Source organism: Nicotiana attenuata, chromosome 10 (genome assembly GCF_001879085.1).
Source record: "Nicotiana attenuata strain UT chromosome 10, NIATTr2, whole genome shotgun sequence".
Lineage (NCBI taxonomy): Eukaryota > Viridiplantae > Streptophyta > Magnoliopsida > Solanales > Solanaceae > Nicotiana > Nicotiana attenuata.
In genome coordinates, this window is record NC_031998.1 from 39,841,107 (window position 1) to 39,862,436 (window position 21,330).

Consider the following 21,330-nt stretch of genomic DNA (forward strand, 5'->3'; position numbering starts at 1 on the left):
TTCATATGCTCCTTTGCCAGCAATACCACAAATTCGGTAGGGTCCTTCCCATGTTGGACTTAATTTTCCCGTATTAGCTGCCTTTGTGGATTGAAAAACTTTTTTGAGCACAAAGTCCCCTATTTTAAAAAATCTAAGGCGAGCTTTCCTGTTGTAGTACCGTTCTATAACTTGCTTTTGTGCTGCCATTCTTACCAACGCAGCTTCCCTTCTTCCTTCGAGTAGATCGAGATTCACACGCATTTCTTCATTATTAGACTCTTCAGTTACGTATGTGAACCTTGTACTTGGATCTCCTATTTCAACTGGAATTAAAGCCTCTGCTCCATAAACCAATGAAAATGGTGTTTCTCCCGTACTTGTTTTTGTTGTTGTACGGCATGCCCATAAAACACCGGGTAACACTTCTGGCCAATTACCTTTTGATTCTTCCAAACGTTTCTTTAAATTATTAATGATAACCTTGTTTGTTGACTCTGCTTGCCCATTACCTACTGGATGATAAAGTGTGGATGTAATCCTTTTAATTTGCCAACTTTGAAAAAATTCTGTGATTTGTGCCCCTATAAATTGAGGTCCATTGTCACATACGATCTCCTTGGGTACACCGAATCGACATATGATATTCTGCCAGATGAAATCTCTGACCTCCTTTTCTCGTACCTGTTTGAAGGCTCCTGCCTCTACCCATTTAGTAAAATAATCAGTAAGCACGAGCAGAAATTTTACCTGTCCTGTGGTAATGGACCCACAATATCCATTCCCCACTTCATAAATGGCCAAGGTGCGATGACCGGATGTAACAACTCCGCAGGTCTATGCATATTGTTCCCGTACCTCTGACATTTATCACATTTGACCACGAAATTTTCTGCTTCTTCTTCCATTTTAGGCCAATAATAACCTGCCCTAATCAAGGTTCTTACCAATGATCTTCCTCCGGCGTGATTTCCACAATGCCCCTCGTGTATTTTCCTCATTACATATTCTGTTTGAGAGGGTCCGAGACATCTAGCTAAGGGGCCACCGAACATTTTTTGATATAAATTACCTTGATTTAAGCAGCAACGAGCAGCCTTTCTCCGAAGTGTATGAGCTTTTTTGTTGTCATAGGAACGGTTCCATACTGTGTAAAAACAACAATCTTGTTTCTCCAATCCCAAGTTAAATTATTAAAATTTACCTCATTTTTGTCAAGATCAAGAGCTGAATGAAATAGATAAATAACTGAGGCACTTACATCGCTTGTCACATCAGCTGCAGATGCGAGATTAGCTAAAGCATCTGCTTCGAGATTCTCATCTCTTGGTACCTGCGTAACTTTCCAGGTTTGAAATTGCTTTATTAGTTCTCGCACCTTTTCTAAATATTGCTGCGTCCTGGTTTCCCTGGCTGTATAAGTCCCCAGCATCTGGTTAACCACGAGCTGTGAATCGCTCTTTATTATGATTTGATTTACTCCCAGTTCTCGAGCTAATTCCAAACCTGCAATCACAGCTTTATACTCTGCTCTTTGTTAGTTATTGAATGACATTTAATTGCTTGTCGTACAGTTTCACCCGTAGGTGGTACCGAAATAATCCCTAAACCTGCTCCTTTCACATTAGATGAACCATCAGCGAATAAAGTCCAAATTCCTGGATTAGCTCCATTAAGTATCTGTACTTCTTTTTCTGTTTCCAATTGCATCCCTTGGCTAAAATCAGCCACGAAATCAGCTAATACTTGTGATTTTATAGCAGTTCTAGGTTGGTATGTGATTTCATATTCACTTAACTCTATAGCCCATTTAGCCAACCTACCTGATAACTCATACTTATGTAATATATTTCGTAAAGGATATGCGGTAACTACAACAATTGGATGACACTGAAAATAAGGTCTCAATTTCTTAGATGCCATGATTATTGCAAGAGCAAGCTTTTCTAATTGAGGATACCTTGTCTCCGCATCTAATAGAGATTTACTAATATAATAGATGGGGGATTGTTTACCTTGTTCTTCTCGAACCAAAACAGCACTTACCGCTACTTTTGAAACAGCAAGCTAAATAAGTAGTCTTTCCCCAACCTTTGGTTTTGCGAGCAAAGGTGGATTTGAAAAGTATGCTTTCAAATCTCTGGGTGCCTGTTGACATTCTTCATTCCATTCGAAATGATCCTGCTTTTTAAGGGCTGAGAAGAATCTAAAGCATTTCTCTGATGACTTAGAAATAAATCTTCCCAAAGCTGCAATCCTCTCTGTTAGTCTTTGAACTTCTTTCTTACTTGAAAGTACATCAGGGATTTCCTCAATGGCCTTAATCTTTGCAGGATTTACCTCAATACCACGGTTAGAAACAAGAAAACCCAAAAACTTACCTGATGCAACACCAAATGCACATTTTTCAGGGTTTAATTTCATATTAAATTTTTGCAAAATCTTAAACGTTTCAGAAAGATGCGATATATGGTCTACTGTATGTTGTGTTTTAACGAGCATATCATCTATATAAACCTCCATAGTCTTTCCCAAATGTTCTTGAAACATTTTGGTAACTAACCTTTGATACGTTGCTCCTGCATTCTTTAAACCAAAAGGCATTACCTTATAGCAATAAGTCCCCCTGTCTGTTATGAATGATGTTTTTTCTTCATCATCTGGATCCATTTTAATCTGATTATAACCTGAATATGCATCTAAAAAACTTAACAGTTCGTGCCCTGCAGTAACATCAATTAGTTGATATATATGAGGTAATGGAAAAGAATCTTTAGGACAAGCTTTGTTAAGGTCTGTATAATCTACACAAACTCGCCATTTACCATTCTTTTTAGGTACCACGACAGTGTTAGCTAGCCATTCAGGATACTTTACCTCATGAATAGACCCATTCTTTAATAATTTGTTCACCTCATCGTGAATCACCTGATTTTTAAAAGCGCCTTGCTTTCTTTTCTTCTGTTTGACAGGTGGGCGAGATGGATCTTCATTTAATTTGTGAGTCATTACCTCCGGTGGTATACCTGTCATATCAGAATGGGACCAAGCAAGACAATTTGCGTTAGCTTTTAAAAATTCAATCAACTTGCGTTTCATCTCTGGGCTAAGATTGGCGCCTATGTATACTTTTCTTTCTGGCCAGTGTACAAATAAAATTACTGCTTCCAGCTCTTCTATTGTAGTTTTGATGTTTTCATTTTCTTCTGGCTCTTGAATGAAATCAGGTCTTGAATCCATGTCTATTTGCCCTGAATCAGCTGAGGTTGATGTTGTGTTATCCTCAACTGGACTCTGTAATTGCTATTTCTCTTCACCTTTCTCATTTGAATTCACCACGGAGTTGATGCTCCTGGTTGTTTGTTGGTCTCCCCTAATTTGACATATTCTCCATGGTGCTGGAAATTTAATAACTTGATGCAAAGTTGATGGAACAACATCCATGTCGTGGATCCATGGCCTACCAAGAATTATATTGTAAGCCATTTCCATTTCTACTACTTGAAATTTTGTATCCTTGACAACACCTTCCGCAAATGTAGTAAGCATCACTTCCCCTTTTGTTTCCACACTAGAATTGTCGAAACCTGACAAAGTATGCGCTTTCGGCACTAATTTCTCTTCTGCTTGCATCTCACGTAGCACTCGTAACAAAATAATGTTCACGGAACTACCTGGACCAATTAAAACCCGTTTGACGTTAGTATCATGTATGAGTAAAGATATTACCAGTGCGTCGTTATGTGGAGTCAATAAACCCTCAGCATCTGCATCATCAAACTTAATATTTTCTTCTTCTAACACATGCCGCAGCAGCTTCCCGTGGGTAATTGTTACTTTTGAAATTTTGTTAGCTGTGGTATATGATACATCATTGATGTTTTCGCCCCCGCTTATAACGTTAACTGTTCTTTTGGGAGAAGGTGGTTTTGGTGGCTCCTGCCTGTTTTTCATGTACGCCTGTTTACCTTTCTCACTGAATAACTCAGTAAGATACCCTTGTTTTAGCAAATGATCAACTTCTCCCTGCAAAAATCTGCAATCTGCTGTTTTATGTCCATGATCGTTGTGGAATTCACACCAATGATCGGGGTTTCGCCTGTTTGGATTTGATCTCATCTCCTTTGGCCTTTGGCCATCGTACCTTATCTCCCATGCTTCTTAAAATAGCTACGAGTTCAGAAGTGCTTACGTTGAAATTGTAACCACCAAACCTTGCCTTTAGACTTCCATCATCGTCTCGTGATCCGCGTGTGTTTCGATCATTCCCAAATCTTGAGGTCGAGCCTGATTCTTTATTCCTTGATCTATGATCGTACCTCTGATTGTCTGGCTTTGATCGTGAGTCTCTTCCCGCAGGTCCCATATATGGCTCGTACCTATTTTTACCAGATCTTTTTTCATTTTCTGCACGCCTTGAGCTTACTTTTTCTTCTTTTTTATGTCGTGAAATAATATCTTCTTCAATCCTCATCTTCGTACCATATCTGTTGTAAACATCATTCCACGTTGTTGCTGGGAATTGTCGAAGGCTTTCCTTGAGTCGTCTCGTAGCTTCTGAACTCTTCTCATTCAAATTGCTTGCAAAAGCTATGGCTGCCCAATTGTCAGGTACCCGTGGTAATGTCATTCTTTCCCGTTGGAATCTGTCCACGAATTCTCTCAGTAGCTCTGAGTCCCCTTGCTTGATCTTGAATATATCTTCCATTCTTTTTTCAACTTTTTGAGCTCCCGAGTGTGCTTTGATAAAAGAATCTGCAAGCTCAACAAAAGAATTTATAGAATTTTCGGGTAAAAGAGAATACCATGTTAACGCTCCTTTAGTGAGCGTTTCACCAATTTTTTTGACCAAGACTGATTCAATCTCCCGCTTAGTCAGGTCGTTGCCCTTAACGCTTGTTGTAAATGCAGTAACGTGATCTCGCGGGTCCGTTGTCCCATCATACTTTGGAATATCAGGCATCTTGAACTTCTTTGGAATTGGGAGAGGGGCGGCACTTGGCTTCCAGGGCTGTTGAGAATACTTATCCATATCTACCCCTTTGATCACGGGCGGTACCCCGGGTATTTGCTCTATACGGTCACCTTGCTCCTTGAGCTATTTCTGCAATGTTAGTACTAGATTTTGTAAATCAGAATTAACGGGATTACCTGGTTCTCCCTTCTGTGTTTCACTGGGGGTTCCACCGCTACCTGAATTAACTAGTCCAGAACGAGGATTCTCCAAAGTATTATTATTCGGAGTAGGTGTGGGCGGAGCAGCAGGTAATTGACTAACAAAAGCTTGTAAAGCCTTGTTGACTTGAGTAGCGATAAGTTTTTGTAAAGCTTCATCCATAGCTTCAGCATTTTCAAATTGAGCTTGTCCATCTGTGTGAGATCCCTCAGGAGTTCCTTCACGAGATCGTCGTGGAGAACCTTGTGGAGAAGGAACTAATGCATTATTGTCTCGCAGATCTCCCTGAAGTTATTGGTTTGTCTGGTTTTCTTGGTTTCCTTGAATGTTGTCATTGTTGTTCGACATAGTTGACGCAACAAAGAGAATCAAGTTAAGATATAACTGATTATCAGATTTCCGGTAACGGAACCAATTTATTTAACCAAAAAATGGAATTTTAGTCAAAGCTAGAATTTAGAAGAACTCGGGTTACTGATAATCAAGAAAATATAGAGAAAAGAAGTGATTGAGGAGAGTAAAATGATAATCAAGAGAAAATAAATCAATATATAATTCCCCCAATGTTTCGTGTCTACAACTAATCGTATATCTCCTTTTTTATAGCTACTTTTGAAGATATCCGTTTTATTCTAATTATAATGAGGCTATTATGAGACATTAAATGTATTAAATGATCCGTTACACAATCATTACATAAGAAATATATTCTCTAACGTATTCAGTATTTAATACCCATCAAATGGTCGCATCTGCACTCCTTTATATGGCCAGATTCATTCCTTTTGATTCTCGGATATAAATGGCTTAAATAGGTACGGGCGTTGTGTTACTTAACTGATGTCCTGTGCCTCTTTATCTTTCTTTGTTCGTATTTGTTGTAACCCCTATCTCGTGACTAATCATGATTCTTTGACCATTTGACCAATCCATGTGTCTTGACACGCCACCTATATATATATATATAAATAAAAATTTTCCAATACAAGAACCTTTGTTGAAAAATTAGCAACCCAAGAAAGCACAGAGGAGAGAGCAAAAACGCAAGTCCAGAAGAGAAGAAAATGAAGGGAAAAAGAAAGGAAATCTGTACGTGTTGGCAGCAAGAATAAAAGCCACGTAAACATAGTGGCTCCCAAATTTCTATCATCTGTACACATACAAAAGCTAATAGACATAATGACTGAACTATCCTCAACTTGGGTTTTAATTCCTTTAAGCACACAGGTCGAAACCTGTGGCTTTTCTATATAATTAAAAATCATAAGTAACCTTGTTTCTGGTGTACGTAGTTGGTATGATTTTTGAAACAAAATATTTTTTTCCTAACACCGTATAAGTGTTTGTTATGATACTATCTTTTGTTCTTCGAAACTGAGTTTCAATTGAATAAAAGAGTATATATCGAAATACAAGTTCATACAACTTTTGAAAGAAAAAATATATATCTTTTCAAATCACCATACTTCGTTTGTTATGATTTCATTGTTTTCATCTTCCTCACAACGAAGCTGAATTCCATTTGAAAGGAGTAGAAATTATATACATAAATATAACCTTACATTTAAATTATAAATATGATGTAAGGTTATATTTATGTATATAATTTAAATCCTATTTGAAAGGAGTAGAAATTAATTTTTGTGGTCATTTTTCTTCCACAAGATGATAGTGTGTTTTGTATGATGAAAATAATTTTTCTTGTTCGGGTGTGATTCCAAGATCTAGCTTTTAGTTCACAAATGTAATGGAGGTGTAAAAATTTTCTCGGGTTGGACGGAGATTAGCCCTCAACTGTAAAAGCAGAAGGGAGCTTGATTGCAAGACCACAATATTCAGAGTTTACTTCGATTTGGTACCGCTTTTGTGGCCTGCACCAAAACAATACTTTACCCAAGATGTTAAGTTAACTGTTGCGCCTCAATGCATTTCGAGAAGAACCAGCTAACTCTGGGTTCGAGTGGCATTTCACCTGTACGGATAAAGATCAAAGATCTTAAGCGGCCAATCTAGCATAACAACTCAAAAGATAAAAAAAAGTATCACTAATCTCTTCATGTTCGTTTCAAGCTCGAAGTAGTTTCAAAGAAACTAATTTTTACCAAAAGATAAAAACTACTCTCTGATTTGCTAACACCAATATCAAAATTTAATAAAATATTTTTTTCGAAAAAAATATTCCACTCTTCAACAAAAGTAAAAATATTTTCAGGAAATTTCTCTTCAAAGAATAAATCAATTCAAAATATATTTTCCAATAAACATTATCTTCATACGAAAACACTATAGTGAAAATATTAATAAGTTTTTTGAAAAAATAAATCAGTTTTCAAAAGTCAAAACCAATCATGATTTTGAGAAGGCAGAATAGCTTAGGAGACACTTGTACTTGTTTCGATTTGTCATCCCGGTCCCTACACTTCATAAAGTTTCATCCAGACACTTCAACTTAATCAAAACAAGACTTTTAAACACCTCCGAAATCGTGTGATGTTCACTTGCTTGACGTGGATGACAAATCGGCATCCACATCAGATTATATGCCAAAATAATATTATTTAACAAAATTATAATTTCATAAATAAAAAATAAAATAAAAAAGCAAAAAATTAAAATTAAAATTAAAGAAAACCCCTCCTCCCTTCTTCAAACCCACCTACTCAAAAGAATAACCCACCTGCCAGGCTCCTCCACCATGAGTACCACTACTTCCTTCACTCCTCTTTTAAAGAAAATTATCTATCCATGAAAAATACATGAGCAGAGAATTAAGTCTTTTGAATTTTGACTTATTCTTCTACCCCAATTTGAAAGGGCTGTAAAAAAAATTTGAAAGCTAAACCACTAGAAAAAATGAAGGGGTCATAGAGAAGAGAAGATGACATGATGGAAGAAGAAATACACGCCAAGAAGAAAATCTAATAAAAGAAGGATTTAAGAAAGACGAAGAAAAAGGGGAAGAGAGGGGATCTAAAGAAGAATACGAGGAGAAGGGGGGGGGAGAGAACTTCAGTAAATTATTCATTTTGTCCACTTCAGCCATATCAATGCCACATAAACTCGGTCAACGGTCAGAAGGGTTTAAAAGTCTTGTTTTGATTAAATTAAAGTGTTTGAATGAAATTTTATTGAGTGTAGGAACCGGAATGACAAATCAAAACAAGTACAAGTGTCTCCCAGACTATTGAAATGATAGCAATAGATGGTGTAAGTGTAACTTCGTGAAAGTTTTGGGGTGCTACTGCAATTTACACTCTCACGGTACAGTATGCCTGTTTTAGTCGCAATTTAGCGTTATGCTAAAGCAACGCTGCACTAGTTACTTCTACTCCTACTCAGAGCACAAGTCGGTCACAGCTTCTACTCCTATATATTTGACTTCTCGTTCTTCCTTTCACTTTTCCACTCTTCCGCCACAAGAACAATGGCTGATAGCTCAAATACTTCCAGTAGCACCGCCGCAACTACGACGGGAAACCCGCCGGAAATCAGAAGCTGGGCAGACGAAGCCGACGAGATCGATCAAGCCGAGAAATCTTCAGCCGCTAATGAAAACGATAGCGCCGAGCCTCAAATCGGATCTCTACAAATCGATGAGTCCAAAAGAGTCATAAATTCCACTCTCGATGATCCAGAAGATTCCAGAATAGAAGCCGTACGCTCCCCCTCACTGAATTATAGCTTGCATTAAGTTGATTTTGTTATACTAATAACTAAATTAAGGTTTAATTGATGAAATATAGGTTACATCTGGCGACACGATGTATAAATCAGCTAAGAGATTTGAGGATTTGAACTTATCTCCGGAGTTATTGAAAGGATTATATGTAGAGATGAAGTTTGAGCGACCTAGCAAAATTCAGGAAATTAGTTTGCCCATGATTCTTACGCCGCCCTACAAGAATCTAATTGCTCAGGCTCATAATGGTTCTGGTAAAACTACTTGCTTTGTGCTTGGGATGTTGAGTCGGGTTGACCCTAAGCTTGCTGCCCCTCAGGCTCTCTGTATCTGCCCAACCAGAGAATTAGCAATTCAGGTTTGACATTAGTGCGACTCTTTGTCCCTTTTTGTTTGGATTTAAGTTGTATGTGCTGAAAATGCCAATCGAAAACTTATATGCACGCTGTAATGAATTTTTGACAGTACCAAAACAAAAAGTTATATGCAATGACAATGTAATAAGTTCTTTAGAGCATCATCTAATAAATTCTGTATGTGCTGAAAATACCAATCAAAAACTTATATGCACACTGTAATGAGTTTTTGACAGTTCCAAAACAAAAAGCTATATGCAATGACAATGTAATAAATTCTTTAGAGCATCATCTAATTTAACCTGCAGAATATGGAGGTTCTGTTGAAGATGGGGAAGTTCACTGGTATAACATCAGAGTTAGCTATCCCAGCAGATGCAGCCAATTACATACCAGTTTCAAAGCGGCCCCCGGTTTCAGCACAAGTAGTAATTGGCACACCCGGAACTATAAATAAGTGGGTGACAGCAAGGAAATTGGGCATGAGTTGCATGAAAATTCTCGTATTTGATGAAGCGGACCACATGTTGGCTGAGGTAACCGATTTCTATCTGCATTGTTCCTTTGATCACCCCATATATTGATGTTAATGGTCATACATGTATTTTCTTAAAATCAGTTCTCTTTTTTTTGTGTTTGTTGGTGTAAACATTTAGGATTTAGCGTTTGGTTTCTTAGATGGAAGGTAGTGTTGAGCTTAATGAGCTAATTTTCTGAATGTTAAATTGTCAATCGTCATGTTTTAGGGACTCTGCTCTAAATGTTAACAATTTGTGCTTTGACCTGTTATCAATGACTTCCTTTTTTTTTTTTCTGGTGACGCGTGTGTGAGCACATTCTTTTTATGTTTTGTGATTGATCCTCCAGTATTTTTGTATTCAAGGTTACCTGCACTTGTTGCTAGGAGGAAAGAATATTGTTAGCTTTGCAGACAAATTCTTAGAAATTTAAACTTTTTTTTTTAATGACATGCCTTACTCTGAAGAAGGAACTGACATACTAGAAGTAATCTCGAATTTAGTATGTAAATTCTGCATTTCCTGGATACAATTATTTGTTTCATACGCTAGCTGGAATATTCGCATAAACATGAGGCTATCTTTCATGACATGTCAAGTGTGCTATAAAAGATAATGCTCCATGTCATTAGCTTTTCTGCTTTTTGCCCCACAATGCAGGATTCTCATTGAGTAACCGGCCTAGTATTTATTGAAATTGTAAAATGGTTTAAAGTTGGGAGGCAATACATAATTCATCTATCTCAGGGTTGATGTAAATTACTACATAGTTGGCAGACAAGTTGTTTGCTGGTCCAATACTAACTATGAATTTGGAGTGGGGTGCTACTGAAAAACAAAATGTATTGACTGCGGAAGATGAAAGCACTCCAGTATTAAGACATTGTCTGAATTTCATGCTCGGTATCTGATTGCTTATTAATGTTCTTCTTTGTGCACAGACTGGTTTTCAGGATGATTCCATAAGAATAATGAAGGCAATTGTCAAAGCCAGTGCTGACAGCCAGGTTGGTGAAAGTTTGGCCTTTGTTCTTTCCGTATTTTCAGTTAAAGTTACCTGATGATGGAATTCTCTTTGGGGGGTTTATTGCTGCTATTAATTATAGCTTTGTTTGTAAAAGAGTCTGAAAATATTAGAGATCACATGCAGAGATGATGCTCTCAATTGTTGAGCCTTAGAGTGGCGCATTGCATTTTTAACTATTACAGAAAGAAGTGGTTGCTTGTGTTGTTAATACTAAAGAAGCTTGCTGACTCTATAATTTTACCAAGTATTGAACTATAATTCCAATGTTTTCGTGCCACGTCTTTGCAGAAGGATGACTCATATTTTAAAGATGATTACACTCCCCTGGAAGACTTAATACTTACCTCCTCCCCCAAATAAATAATGATGTGCTATGGTGCTAGAAATGAGAACTTAGTTTATAGGGGGCTAGGTTAAATGTTGTTCTGCGGTGGTAGAAGTAAGATAGTATTAGTTCCTGGACTGGACCGCAGAGCTAAGGTGTGTGGCTTATTTAAGCTAGGCATGCATAAGTTAAAACTTATCTTTGTGACCAACTGCCTTGTTGTTAGACGATGTGGCAATATTGCCAGTAATTTTTGCACTTATCTTGTAGCTTCGTATTCCTAGTCCCTTTGCTATTACAAGCCGTGCTATTTGTTTCTGTTATCTTATTTCCTTGCCATTGTTACTGTTTGTTTATTGTGTTTTTTTCACTGTTCTTGAGCCGAGGGTCTATCGGAAACAACCTCCTCTCTTCCTTCATAAGGTAGGGGTAATGTCAGCGTGCACATTACCCTCCCAGACCCTACTTTGTGGGATTGCAGGGTTTGTTGTTGTTGTTGTTGTCTTTGTGACCAACTGACTATGCATCCTCAAAGGAAAGAGAAAATTTTGCATACATACTCGAATTTAGCATGTCAGAATCACAAATCAAGGTGGCACTATTTTCTTTCAAGTGACATTGGTGCTCTCCTAATTCACTAGGATACCTGCTACCTCCCCCAACAGAGGTACCAGGTAAATCTTTCTACCAAAGGCTTAGACATATGGGAATTTGGCCTACTAGGGTTTAAACCCAGGTCTCCCATGGTCTATTCCAGCTCTAGTGAGTGCTAGGTGGCACCGTTGGGTGCATCAAATTGACATTATGTTGACATAACTAATTCAAATACTTCAAATATTTTTTGAGGAATTTGATGACTGCATGAGATATAGAATCAGCCGGTCATATTTGTTGCTCACAAGTAATGGAAAGCAAACATTGTTTGTGTCGAGTTATAGGTGGAATTTTCAGTTCGTCTTACCTTTCATTACATCTCCTGAAAACAGAGCAAGCGGCTGTAGAGATTTGGAGAATAGTGGCTGCTGAATGTTTCCTCTATGTTTAGGGCTAGGGATTGGGATACCATACTACTTCTACCAATGTTCAAAACTTTACATCCTCATATAGTGAGCGAGTATAGTCTGAGACTTAATTTAAAGTGTACTTTGTGGAGCTGGTTAACACCTGAGTTTATTTTAGGCAAGAAGGGGATGGGACGTGGTGGGCGGCGGATGGGTCTGTGCTAATTTTTGTTTATAATATGTTCTTGCTGGTAAGCATCCGTTGTTGGGGCGATTCGTTAGAAAAAAAAACTGATGTTCAACTTTTCTTTTTCATCATCTCAATTTGTAGGTGCTTCTGTTTTCTGCAACTTTTGGGGAAAATGTAAAAGCCTTTGTGACAAAAATTGTTAGAGATCTTTTCGTGAAAGATTACAACCAGATGTTTGTGAAGAAAGAAGAACTTTCGCTGGATTCAGTGAAGCAGTATAAAGTGCAGTGTCCGGATGAACTTTCAAAGGTCATGGTGATTAAAGACAAAATACTTGAACTAGGACAGAAGGTGGGTCAGACAATTATATTTGTTCGTACAAAAAACGGCGCGAGTATGTTGCATAAATCATTGGTTGACTATGGATATGAAGTGACAACAATTCAAGGTGCTTTGAAGCAAGAAGATAGAGACAAAATAATCAAGGAGTTCAAAGAAGGATTGACACAAGTTCTTATATCAACTGATCTTCTTGCTCGTGGATTTGACCAATCTCAGGTAAGTTTACATTTGAGTCTTTCCGGTTGCCAGCCAATATATGATATAAAATAAAAGTAAGGTTCTTTTGGATGTGTAACTTGTTTCATAGCAATGGTATCTGATTTTTGTAAATGGTTTCTTGCTTTCTGTTTTGTTGTCAACATTTAGAAGCCCTAAAAGCTACTACAATCTGTTCGCAGGTTAATTTGGTGGTTAATTATGATCTCCCGGTGAGACATGAGAGTCCATCAGAGCCAGATCATGAGGTATACTTGCATCGGATTGGTAGAGCTGGGCGTTTTGGCCGCAAAGGTAATATGTTTCCACTTTTTTATGCATGCTTCCCTGCTGTTGTCAGTATCTATGCTTATTTATCACATATATTATTTATATATATTATGTTATATTATGATATTACAAATCATTTATTACAGTGTCTGTGGTGCATTTGTCAAGAGCATGGAAGAAATTAAGGAAATAGACATGAATATAATAACGAATCAATAATTATCAAGGGACATATGTTTAGCCTGAAATACTGAGATGTTCGGTCTTGAAAAAGGGATTTCAGTTTAAGCGTTAATTGAGAGGTTGTAATTGTTTTAGGAGTTCACCAGGATGAGATCCCCTTGAGAACACAGAGATATGTAGGGAAGAAGCACTTCAAAATATGTATATGAAAATTTCTGGACTGCTTTTGTTAGTATAGAAGTTTTCAAGCTTTCCAATTTAAAAAGAATCATTTAATATGTACTCGCTAAGAAAATCCATGGTGACATGAAAACAAGATTTATTCCCTTACTATTTATTCTTCTTTTTTGATTTTTCTGTTTGAGAGTAAAAGTATTTTTTGCTGATAGTTGTAGAATTTACTGTTTAAAATATTAGTAGTGTTTATCAGTAGTATCGTAGAAATAAGACAAACAATCAGTGACGCCATTCCAAGCACAGAGAAAAGATGCTAACTGACAAGAACTACTGACTCTTAGTGACAAAGGAAAGGACATGCTGGACTGCACATGTATAAATTAGTGCAAGAGTAAGGTGTTTGCCCTGTGACACAGGAGCAGCATTGGTTCCCTGTAATTGAAGATTATTGGCTACCCATGAAAGAAACTTCTTAACCTGATGAACTGCAATAGATATACATTTGCAATAAGATGGTGGCTTGGCGAGATAACAGATAGATTTGTGTTAATTCGTCCGATTATAGAATATGACTGAGATGAGCCATATATAATTGTTACCTAGTTATGGAACGTGCTTAATATGAGTTTCCTTTTGTGTTGAGCAGGTGCCATATTCAACTTGCTCTGCAATGACCGGGACGACATGCTAATGTCAAAGATTGAGAATCATTTCAACAGTCAAGTGACGGAGGCATGTATCTACTGTTTGCATTACTGCATCTTGGGCTTTGCTTTATTTCCGACATTTAGGATCTTACCTGCTATTGTTCTAGGGTTAGGTCATACCTGCTTATGTTCACGGTCTTCTGAACTAATGCTGGAATAGTAACATGATTAACCAATAAACAGGGTTGGTGAATTTTTTGTCTGAAACTAGTTTAAAGTATATTTCCCCAGTTAATTCAAGAGATTGAAAAACCTGTCGCTTTAGAATCTCTCCACTTTATTTGTTTGGGGGTGGGGCGGGGGGTGGGTTGGGTGGGGGTGGGATGCAAATTCACTATAGTAAAAACTTCTAACTGTTATTCCAGTTTGATACAATTACAAGTAAAATGTTTATGCAGATGCAATTCGAGATAAAAGTAAGACAAATAAACCATTTACCTTATGGTCGAATGCGACATTTGCGGTATGTTATTCACCCAAAAAAATAAAATAAAGAATCTGGCCTATTTCTCCAAAAAATTGAAAAAGAAAACATCTTCTGGAAAAAACCGCATGATTCCCTTCAATAAGGAGTTCAGGAGTAGCTTTGTTGACTAGAATTTTCTTATATACATTGTTGTGATCTGCTTATATTTAAAAAAAAGAGCATATCGTGCTTAGTGAAACCGGAGTTACAAGACCCAAAAAAGGAACAAATAAAAAGATAGTCCTGTGCTAGTTACCGAGATCCCAAGATGTCAACTACAGAATCTACATTTTCTGTTAGAGCTTCTTTGCACCAAAAATGAAACAAAAATATACAATTCATGATGATCTTGTGATCAGAATTTGCTATTCCTTCAAAACATCTGAAGTTCCTTTCCTTCCAAATTGTCCAACAAATGCATGCAGGGACCATGTTCCACCAAGACTTCTTCCTTAATAGGTTGGCTGGATTATTCCAGCATGCTATCATTTCTGCGGTTGTCCTGGGCATTGTCCAATTTAGACCTTTCAAACTCATAAACAGCTGCCGTAACCTTGCTGGTTACTCTACAATATAGAAACAAGTGACTGTTGTTTTCAACTCCCTCTCACACATAAAACATCTTACTATCATGTGTTAAGACAGCCTCCTTGACCACTAAACCAGCAGAAACATGCCAATTTGAAAGGGATGTTCACCTTCCAGATGTGCTTCCAGTGCCAAGGCCCAATGTGCTATATAATCATATCTGTTCAGCACCCCATAGACCGACTTCACAGAGAGAACTCCTCTGCTATTCCTTTTCCATATTAGACTGCCCTCTCCCCCGCCCTCCTCCGCGCGCGTCGCGTCGTCGTCGTCGTCGTCGCGTCGCGTCGCGTCGTCGTCGTCGTCGTCGTCGTCGTCGTCGTACGTACGTACGTACGTACGTACGTACGTACGTACGTACGTACGTACGTCGTCGTACGTCGTACGTACGTACGTACGTCGTACGTACGTACGTACGTACGTACGTACGTACGTACGTACGTACGTACGTTCGTAACGTCGTACGTACGTACGTACGTACGTACGTTCGTACGTTACGTCGGTTAACGTACGTACGTACGTACGTTACGTTAGTACGTACGTACGTACGTTACGTTTAGTTAACGTTACCCTACCTTCCTACCACCACTAAACCAATAACCTTACTTAACTTACAACTCGTAGTTAGTAACGTAAGGACCTACCGTTCCGTACCGACCTAAACCCTAACGAACCAGAAACCAAGTACACGACTTACGTAAAGGTACGAAGGTTCTACCGTTACCACGTTACACGTTGCGTTCCTACGTTCGACGTACCGGACCCGAACGACCTAGGTCCGTACTATTAATACTACTATACTTCGTTCTAGTCCACCCACCTACGACGACCGTACCTACACGACGAGAACGACCTACTCGCTACGTTCCTTTCCTCCTTATACGTTACTACGCCTCGTACCCCCCCCTCCCCCCCCACCCCCCCCCTTTTACCCCCCCCCCCCGGTTTTTTTTTTCCCCGGGGGCGGGGGGGTCGGGGGAGAGTGTCCTGCTCTACGGTGTACCTTTGAAAGCCTCCCACAGTTTTAGAAGTTCAGTCGCGCTAGCAACCTCCCAATCGTTTAGAAGTCTTCTGAAGGTAAAATTTCACCCTTGTTGGCTCTAAGTCTCTGCCACTGTTGCTTGAGGAGGTTGCACTAATTTGAATAGATCTGGAAATATGTCTTTGAGAGGACCATTTCCAATCCAGTCATCATTCCAAAAAACACAGCCTCGACCAGATCAAACCAGGTCATAAGGATCTAATAGATTTCCCACTTACCCCATAAGTAGTAGAAATTTCTCTTGTGCACCAGTGTCCCTCTACCCCATATTTCTCCTTGATTACTCGTCTTCAAGGAGCCTGTTTTCTAAAGAGGGAATCTCCATAGTCATTTCATTAGTAAGCTTTTGTTGTGTTGTCTCAGATTCCTGATTCCAAGACCTCCTCCTTGCTTTTTGTCGAAGTCTTCCATTTGACTAAATGAAAGCACCTCTTCCCCTTGTTTCCTTGCCAGATAAATTTTTTCCTCAAATGTATCAAGTTAGGCAGCTAGGTTTTGGTTCCATGAATTTTGATTTTAGGATCATTCAATCACATAGCTGGGTTGCATCTTTATAGCAAGTTAACAACCATGACTTGAATGACCCATTGTGTCGCAACAACTTTCGTATGGCGAGTTTGGACCTAAAATGCTACTTGACCCTTGATAAAGTATGTACGTTGCTTATGAGATATTGAGATATGGTACACTTCAGAGATAATCTTCTGCTACAGTAGAATGCCAACATAGTTGAGCTTTTCGTGGTTGGGATATTTTGCAGTTTTGGTTCAATTTGGTACAATTCCTCATGTCAGTGGCCATGGAACATTAGACTCAACTTGATTGTTTCATGTTCATTATGCAGATCGCCTCATGGAGGAGCGATGAAGATTTTGAGAATGCTCTGAAGAAAGCTGGCTTGCTCTAAGCTGAATAGAATCTGCTGCCTTTATTGGTTAGCAGAGCTCAGGAGGTGGATGTGCTCCCTAGATCACATTTATTGAGATGTTGCCTCACTTTGGTGAACTCCTTTTTGACAGTATCTGTATTTCACTGCGGTGGCATTAGCAATACAAATTGTAAATTGATGACATGTTTTCAGTTATTTGGTCTTGTCAGCATGGTTGTTCGTCCTGTCTTGGTAAATTTGTTGTATTCATTTTCTCCCTAAAAAAACGACTTTGAGTAAAACAGACTGGTAATGCTGGAAATGGCTCTTTTACTGTTGCCACAGCAGAGGCCTAGAGTGACCCTGAAAAGCAGAGGTTATTCGAATGAGGACCGTTGAATGCACTACCCAGCTTGGGATTTCTATTGTTCTCTCTTTCTCTCTCTCAGGCTTGCTGTATACTCTTACGATATTGGATATACTCTATCCATTAGGTTTTCTGTTATTCTCTTTCCTCGAATCTAGCTTGGAAATTTATATTTGCTAATTGCTTTCGTCTATAACCTTCGAATTCACCTTAATTGGTTGAAAGATGACCATTCACGGCTTGCTAGCACTCATCAAACACAAAGATGTGTTAGGTTACACATCTACTAGTCGGAATGAGCCGTGAGCCAATATAAAGGGAAACTACTTCCCTTGGCACCTAGCACGCTTGGGGTGGTAACAGATATGGAAAATTATAATTCGGGGTGGGTGGGGGGTGGGTTGTAATAAAGAATATTTTTGTTTAACCGTACAGGTTACAAACTAAGTCAAGTTTAAGTGGGATATATACCTTTAATCCTATAGCAAGAAGAATGGTAAGAGCAGGAAAGTAAAGAGAGTAGGAAGAGGGAATTTATGTAAGGTCACAAACTTATAGTTTGACACTGTTAAAGCTAAACTTAAGTTTCCTTTGAGCCAAATACGAGCTACAACTTGAGATGCAGTTGTCTAACCACGAATAGTTTATGCAATAACAACAATATAGCGCTTAGCGGGTAAAATCTCACAAGTGGGGTCTTGGGAGGGTACTGTGTATGAAGACCTTATCCCTACCTTGTGAAAGTAGAGAAACTATTTCTAATACCCTCGACAAGAAGCAGTAACAACAACTAAAAAAAAATAAGATAACCAAAGCAAAGAATAACAGGTAATAATAGAAAATTAAGAATAAGAAAATACGAGAGTAATACTAATACTACTTGCATGAAAAAGAAAAATACGTGACTATCTGCTAATCTACTACCTTAATTTATGTCTCTATATAGTTATCTACGTATACAATCATACAGCCACAGTACATCAGCATCAACCGACCAACTAGTCGAAAAACATCCAAATAAAGGTCGATAGCACCAACTGAAATTCTTGTTACATCACATAATATTCTAATTAATATCTATATGCATAACTCTTACAACAAACTCTGCCTTTTTATTCTCATGCAGACATCAGTCCTCCACTATAGTCGCACTCTTATTATTTTCTCTCTATTTTATCGTCCATTTAACTTCCAGTTGTTGCAAATCCCACCACAGCTTTGGATCCTTCACATCTTCTATAGACCTACTAAAACGTCATTCCAAGAATATATAATTAAAAGTATCCCCATTTTATCCGAAATATTTTACAACTACCTCCACCTAAAATATACCTAAAATAGTGGCTAGGATTAATTGATGAGGTAATATATTAGCACGTCTGCAGTTCTGGAACTATCTATTTATTTTAATAACTAATAGTCCAAAAATCAATGAAATCGTTTTTTTCGAACAACCATATCTCGATTATAAGTCTCTTAGAAATATGATGGTGCTTTCTATATTTGAAAAATTAACTTATAAATTTTTTCGTTTTATCCTTAATAATATATTCTTATAGCCATAAAAATATCATGACAGATTCGACACAAATTCCCCAAAAAGAACTTTCGACTCAAACTTAGCAATATTTAATACTATATCTAAATTAAAAATTAAGTAAAACATACGTACCAACCCTTGCAGTTAATTAGTTGAACCATTCAAAGTTTTTTTTGGGGGGTTTTTCTTTTCTGAGAACACGTTTAGCTTTGTATATGACAAAATTCTTAAACAAAGGGACAAAACCAAAAAAGATAAACTTAATTATTATTTTTTCGTTAATTATATAAATGGCTAGAAGAAAGAGATACTTCAACAAACATACTATAAACTAGTTCAAGTTTCATTCTGATGCAGACCTTCACACCATCTTCTTAAAGGCAAAAACCTCACAAAATCACAACCAAATGTATCTTTCTTCATTTGGGCAAATTAATATGGAAAACATAAGAGAGAACAATCCTCCAGTTTCAACTTCAAGATCTTTTTTTGCCCCTTTACTTGTTTCAATGATAGGCATATTTTGCACAGCTTTAGCATTAGTAATATACCATTTCATCTTAACCAAATATTGCCTAAGGAGAAGTACACAACAAACCATAGACAGTACTGTTCAAAGGCCAAATTCTGAAACCCATAATTTAGCCAAGGGAATAGACCAAAAAATCTTGGAAAAAATCCCTATTTTGGCTTTTAATTCAATCCTCAAAAATGGCCTATTTCGTGTAGATCAAAATGAGTGTTCTGTTTGTTTAGGTGAATTGGAAGATGAAGAAATGGTCCGTTTGTTGCCTAATTGCCGGCACGCTTTTCACGTGCCATGTATTGACCAGTGGTTCGTGGCGCATGCAAGTTGTCCCGTCTGTCGTTCTTCAATAACAGAGACTCATGTCATGTATTTATTGGATCCCCTGCCAGTACTATCATCGCAGTTCGTGTCAGGAATTAATCATGAAAATTATTCTTCTTCTTCTTCGTCAAAATTACTATCTCATGGTATGCTTAGACATAGTGTATCATTGGTAGTACCTAATAAAGAGAGGAGATTATCATCATCACAAAGAAGATTAATTCCAGGATTAAGGAGATCATTATCGTTGGATCACTCTTTTATAGTCATAAATAGAGAGAAATTAGAAGAAGATATATTATTAAGGAGCAAATCAATGAAGAATAATTATGATGGGGTTTCAACAAAGTTACTGAGGTCCTTGTCACGACTTCGTATGGGAAAGAGAAGTTTAATTATTCCCTACTGATAATTCATTAATTAATTTCTCTCAGTTCTTAATCAAATAACTTTGTAGCTAGCGATTTGTTCAATAAATTGGTGATATAGACTAGAAAGTGAATTAATTTTAAATATTTACTCTCCTTGCTACCCTTTGCCCTTGGATTTTCTAATTGGTCAAGAAATCAAACTTATTGATTTTTTAACTTATTCTTTTTAGTTGAGTAGTTTGTCTCTATTTTTGCTTTTTAAAATTGTATTAGCATTGAATCATATCCTTGAAACGCTGAAAAGGCACATATATATAAAGCATATTTACTTTCCAAGATAATGCCTACCCGTATCGAATTTTCCAAAAATACACTATTTTTGAAGGATCCGACACACATCTAACAAAATATTCGATGTGTCCGAACAACATTTTGTATATATAATGTAATTTTCTGTCCCACTAGTTTCGCCCTGCCTCTAAGTCATACCTTTTCGAGTACAACGCCCAATCAGATGAAGTTTGAGGTGTAAGGTTCAATGAGGTACTGGACTGGACTTCTGTAATTGGGGTTTCTAAAGCTACGTACCCTCCACTTTTGGCTAAGAAAATACATGATTAATGGTAAATGGTTTGAGATGCATGATTATTAAAAGATAAGAAACATGTGTAATTTAAAAACAGATGCAGTTTTTTGTGACGTTCTGCTTCATGGAATGATACGAGGGATTGTTACACAAATAACCGATCAAATTTAATATTGTTATAAAATAATAAAAGAAGAAGAGCAATATTGCAGAGAAAAGTAGGGAGAGAGAATTCTTATTGAATTTTGGGATGATTTACAATGGGGTAAGACCCCTCTATTTATAGGGGAAAAATGACTTAGCCTCAAAGTAAAACTCTCTACAAGATAGACATTCACTCCAAATAGAATTCTATTCAAAACACTCCCCCTTGAATATCTACTCAATAAGTAATGTGCCTCATTAAAACCTTAACTAAAATAAAACCCAATGGGAAAAAATTCTAGAAAAGGAAAAAAAGTACACATATTTAATAATACGCCTTTTGGTTGCCTCGTTAAAAACCT

At 37.6% G+C, this 21,330-nt stretch overlaps 2 protein-coding genes across 2 annotated transcripts; both read left to right on the forward strand.

The window, feature by feature from the left end:
• On the forward strand, positions 8,457-17,543 carry LOC109233335 (DEAD-box ATP-dependent RNA helicase 38-like). The gene is made up of 8 exons (XM_019399175.1): positions 8,457-8,810; positions 8,899-9,192; positions 9,499-9,726; positions 10,650-10,715; positions 12,393-12,809; positions 12,992-13,103; positions 14,086-14,171; positions 17,087-17,543. The coding sequence occupies exons 1-8, from the start codon at positions 8,580-8,582 to the stop codon at positions 17,147-17,149; spliced, it is 1,497 nt and encodes a 498-aa protein (XP_019254720.1). The 5' UTR covers positions 8,457-8,579; the 3' UTR covers positions 17,150-17,543.
• LOC109233918 (RING-H2 finger protein ATL17-like) lies at positions 19,364-20,372 on the forward strand. The gene has a single exon (XM_019399765.1). The coding sequence runs from the start codon at positions 19,425-19,427 to the stop codon at positions 20,274-20,276; it is 852 nt and encodes a 283-aa protein (XP_019255310.1). The 5' UTR covers positions 19,364-19,424; the 3' UTR covers positions 20,277-20,372.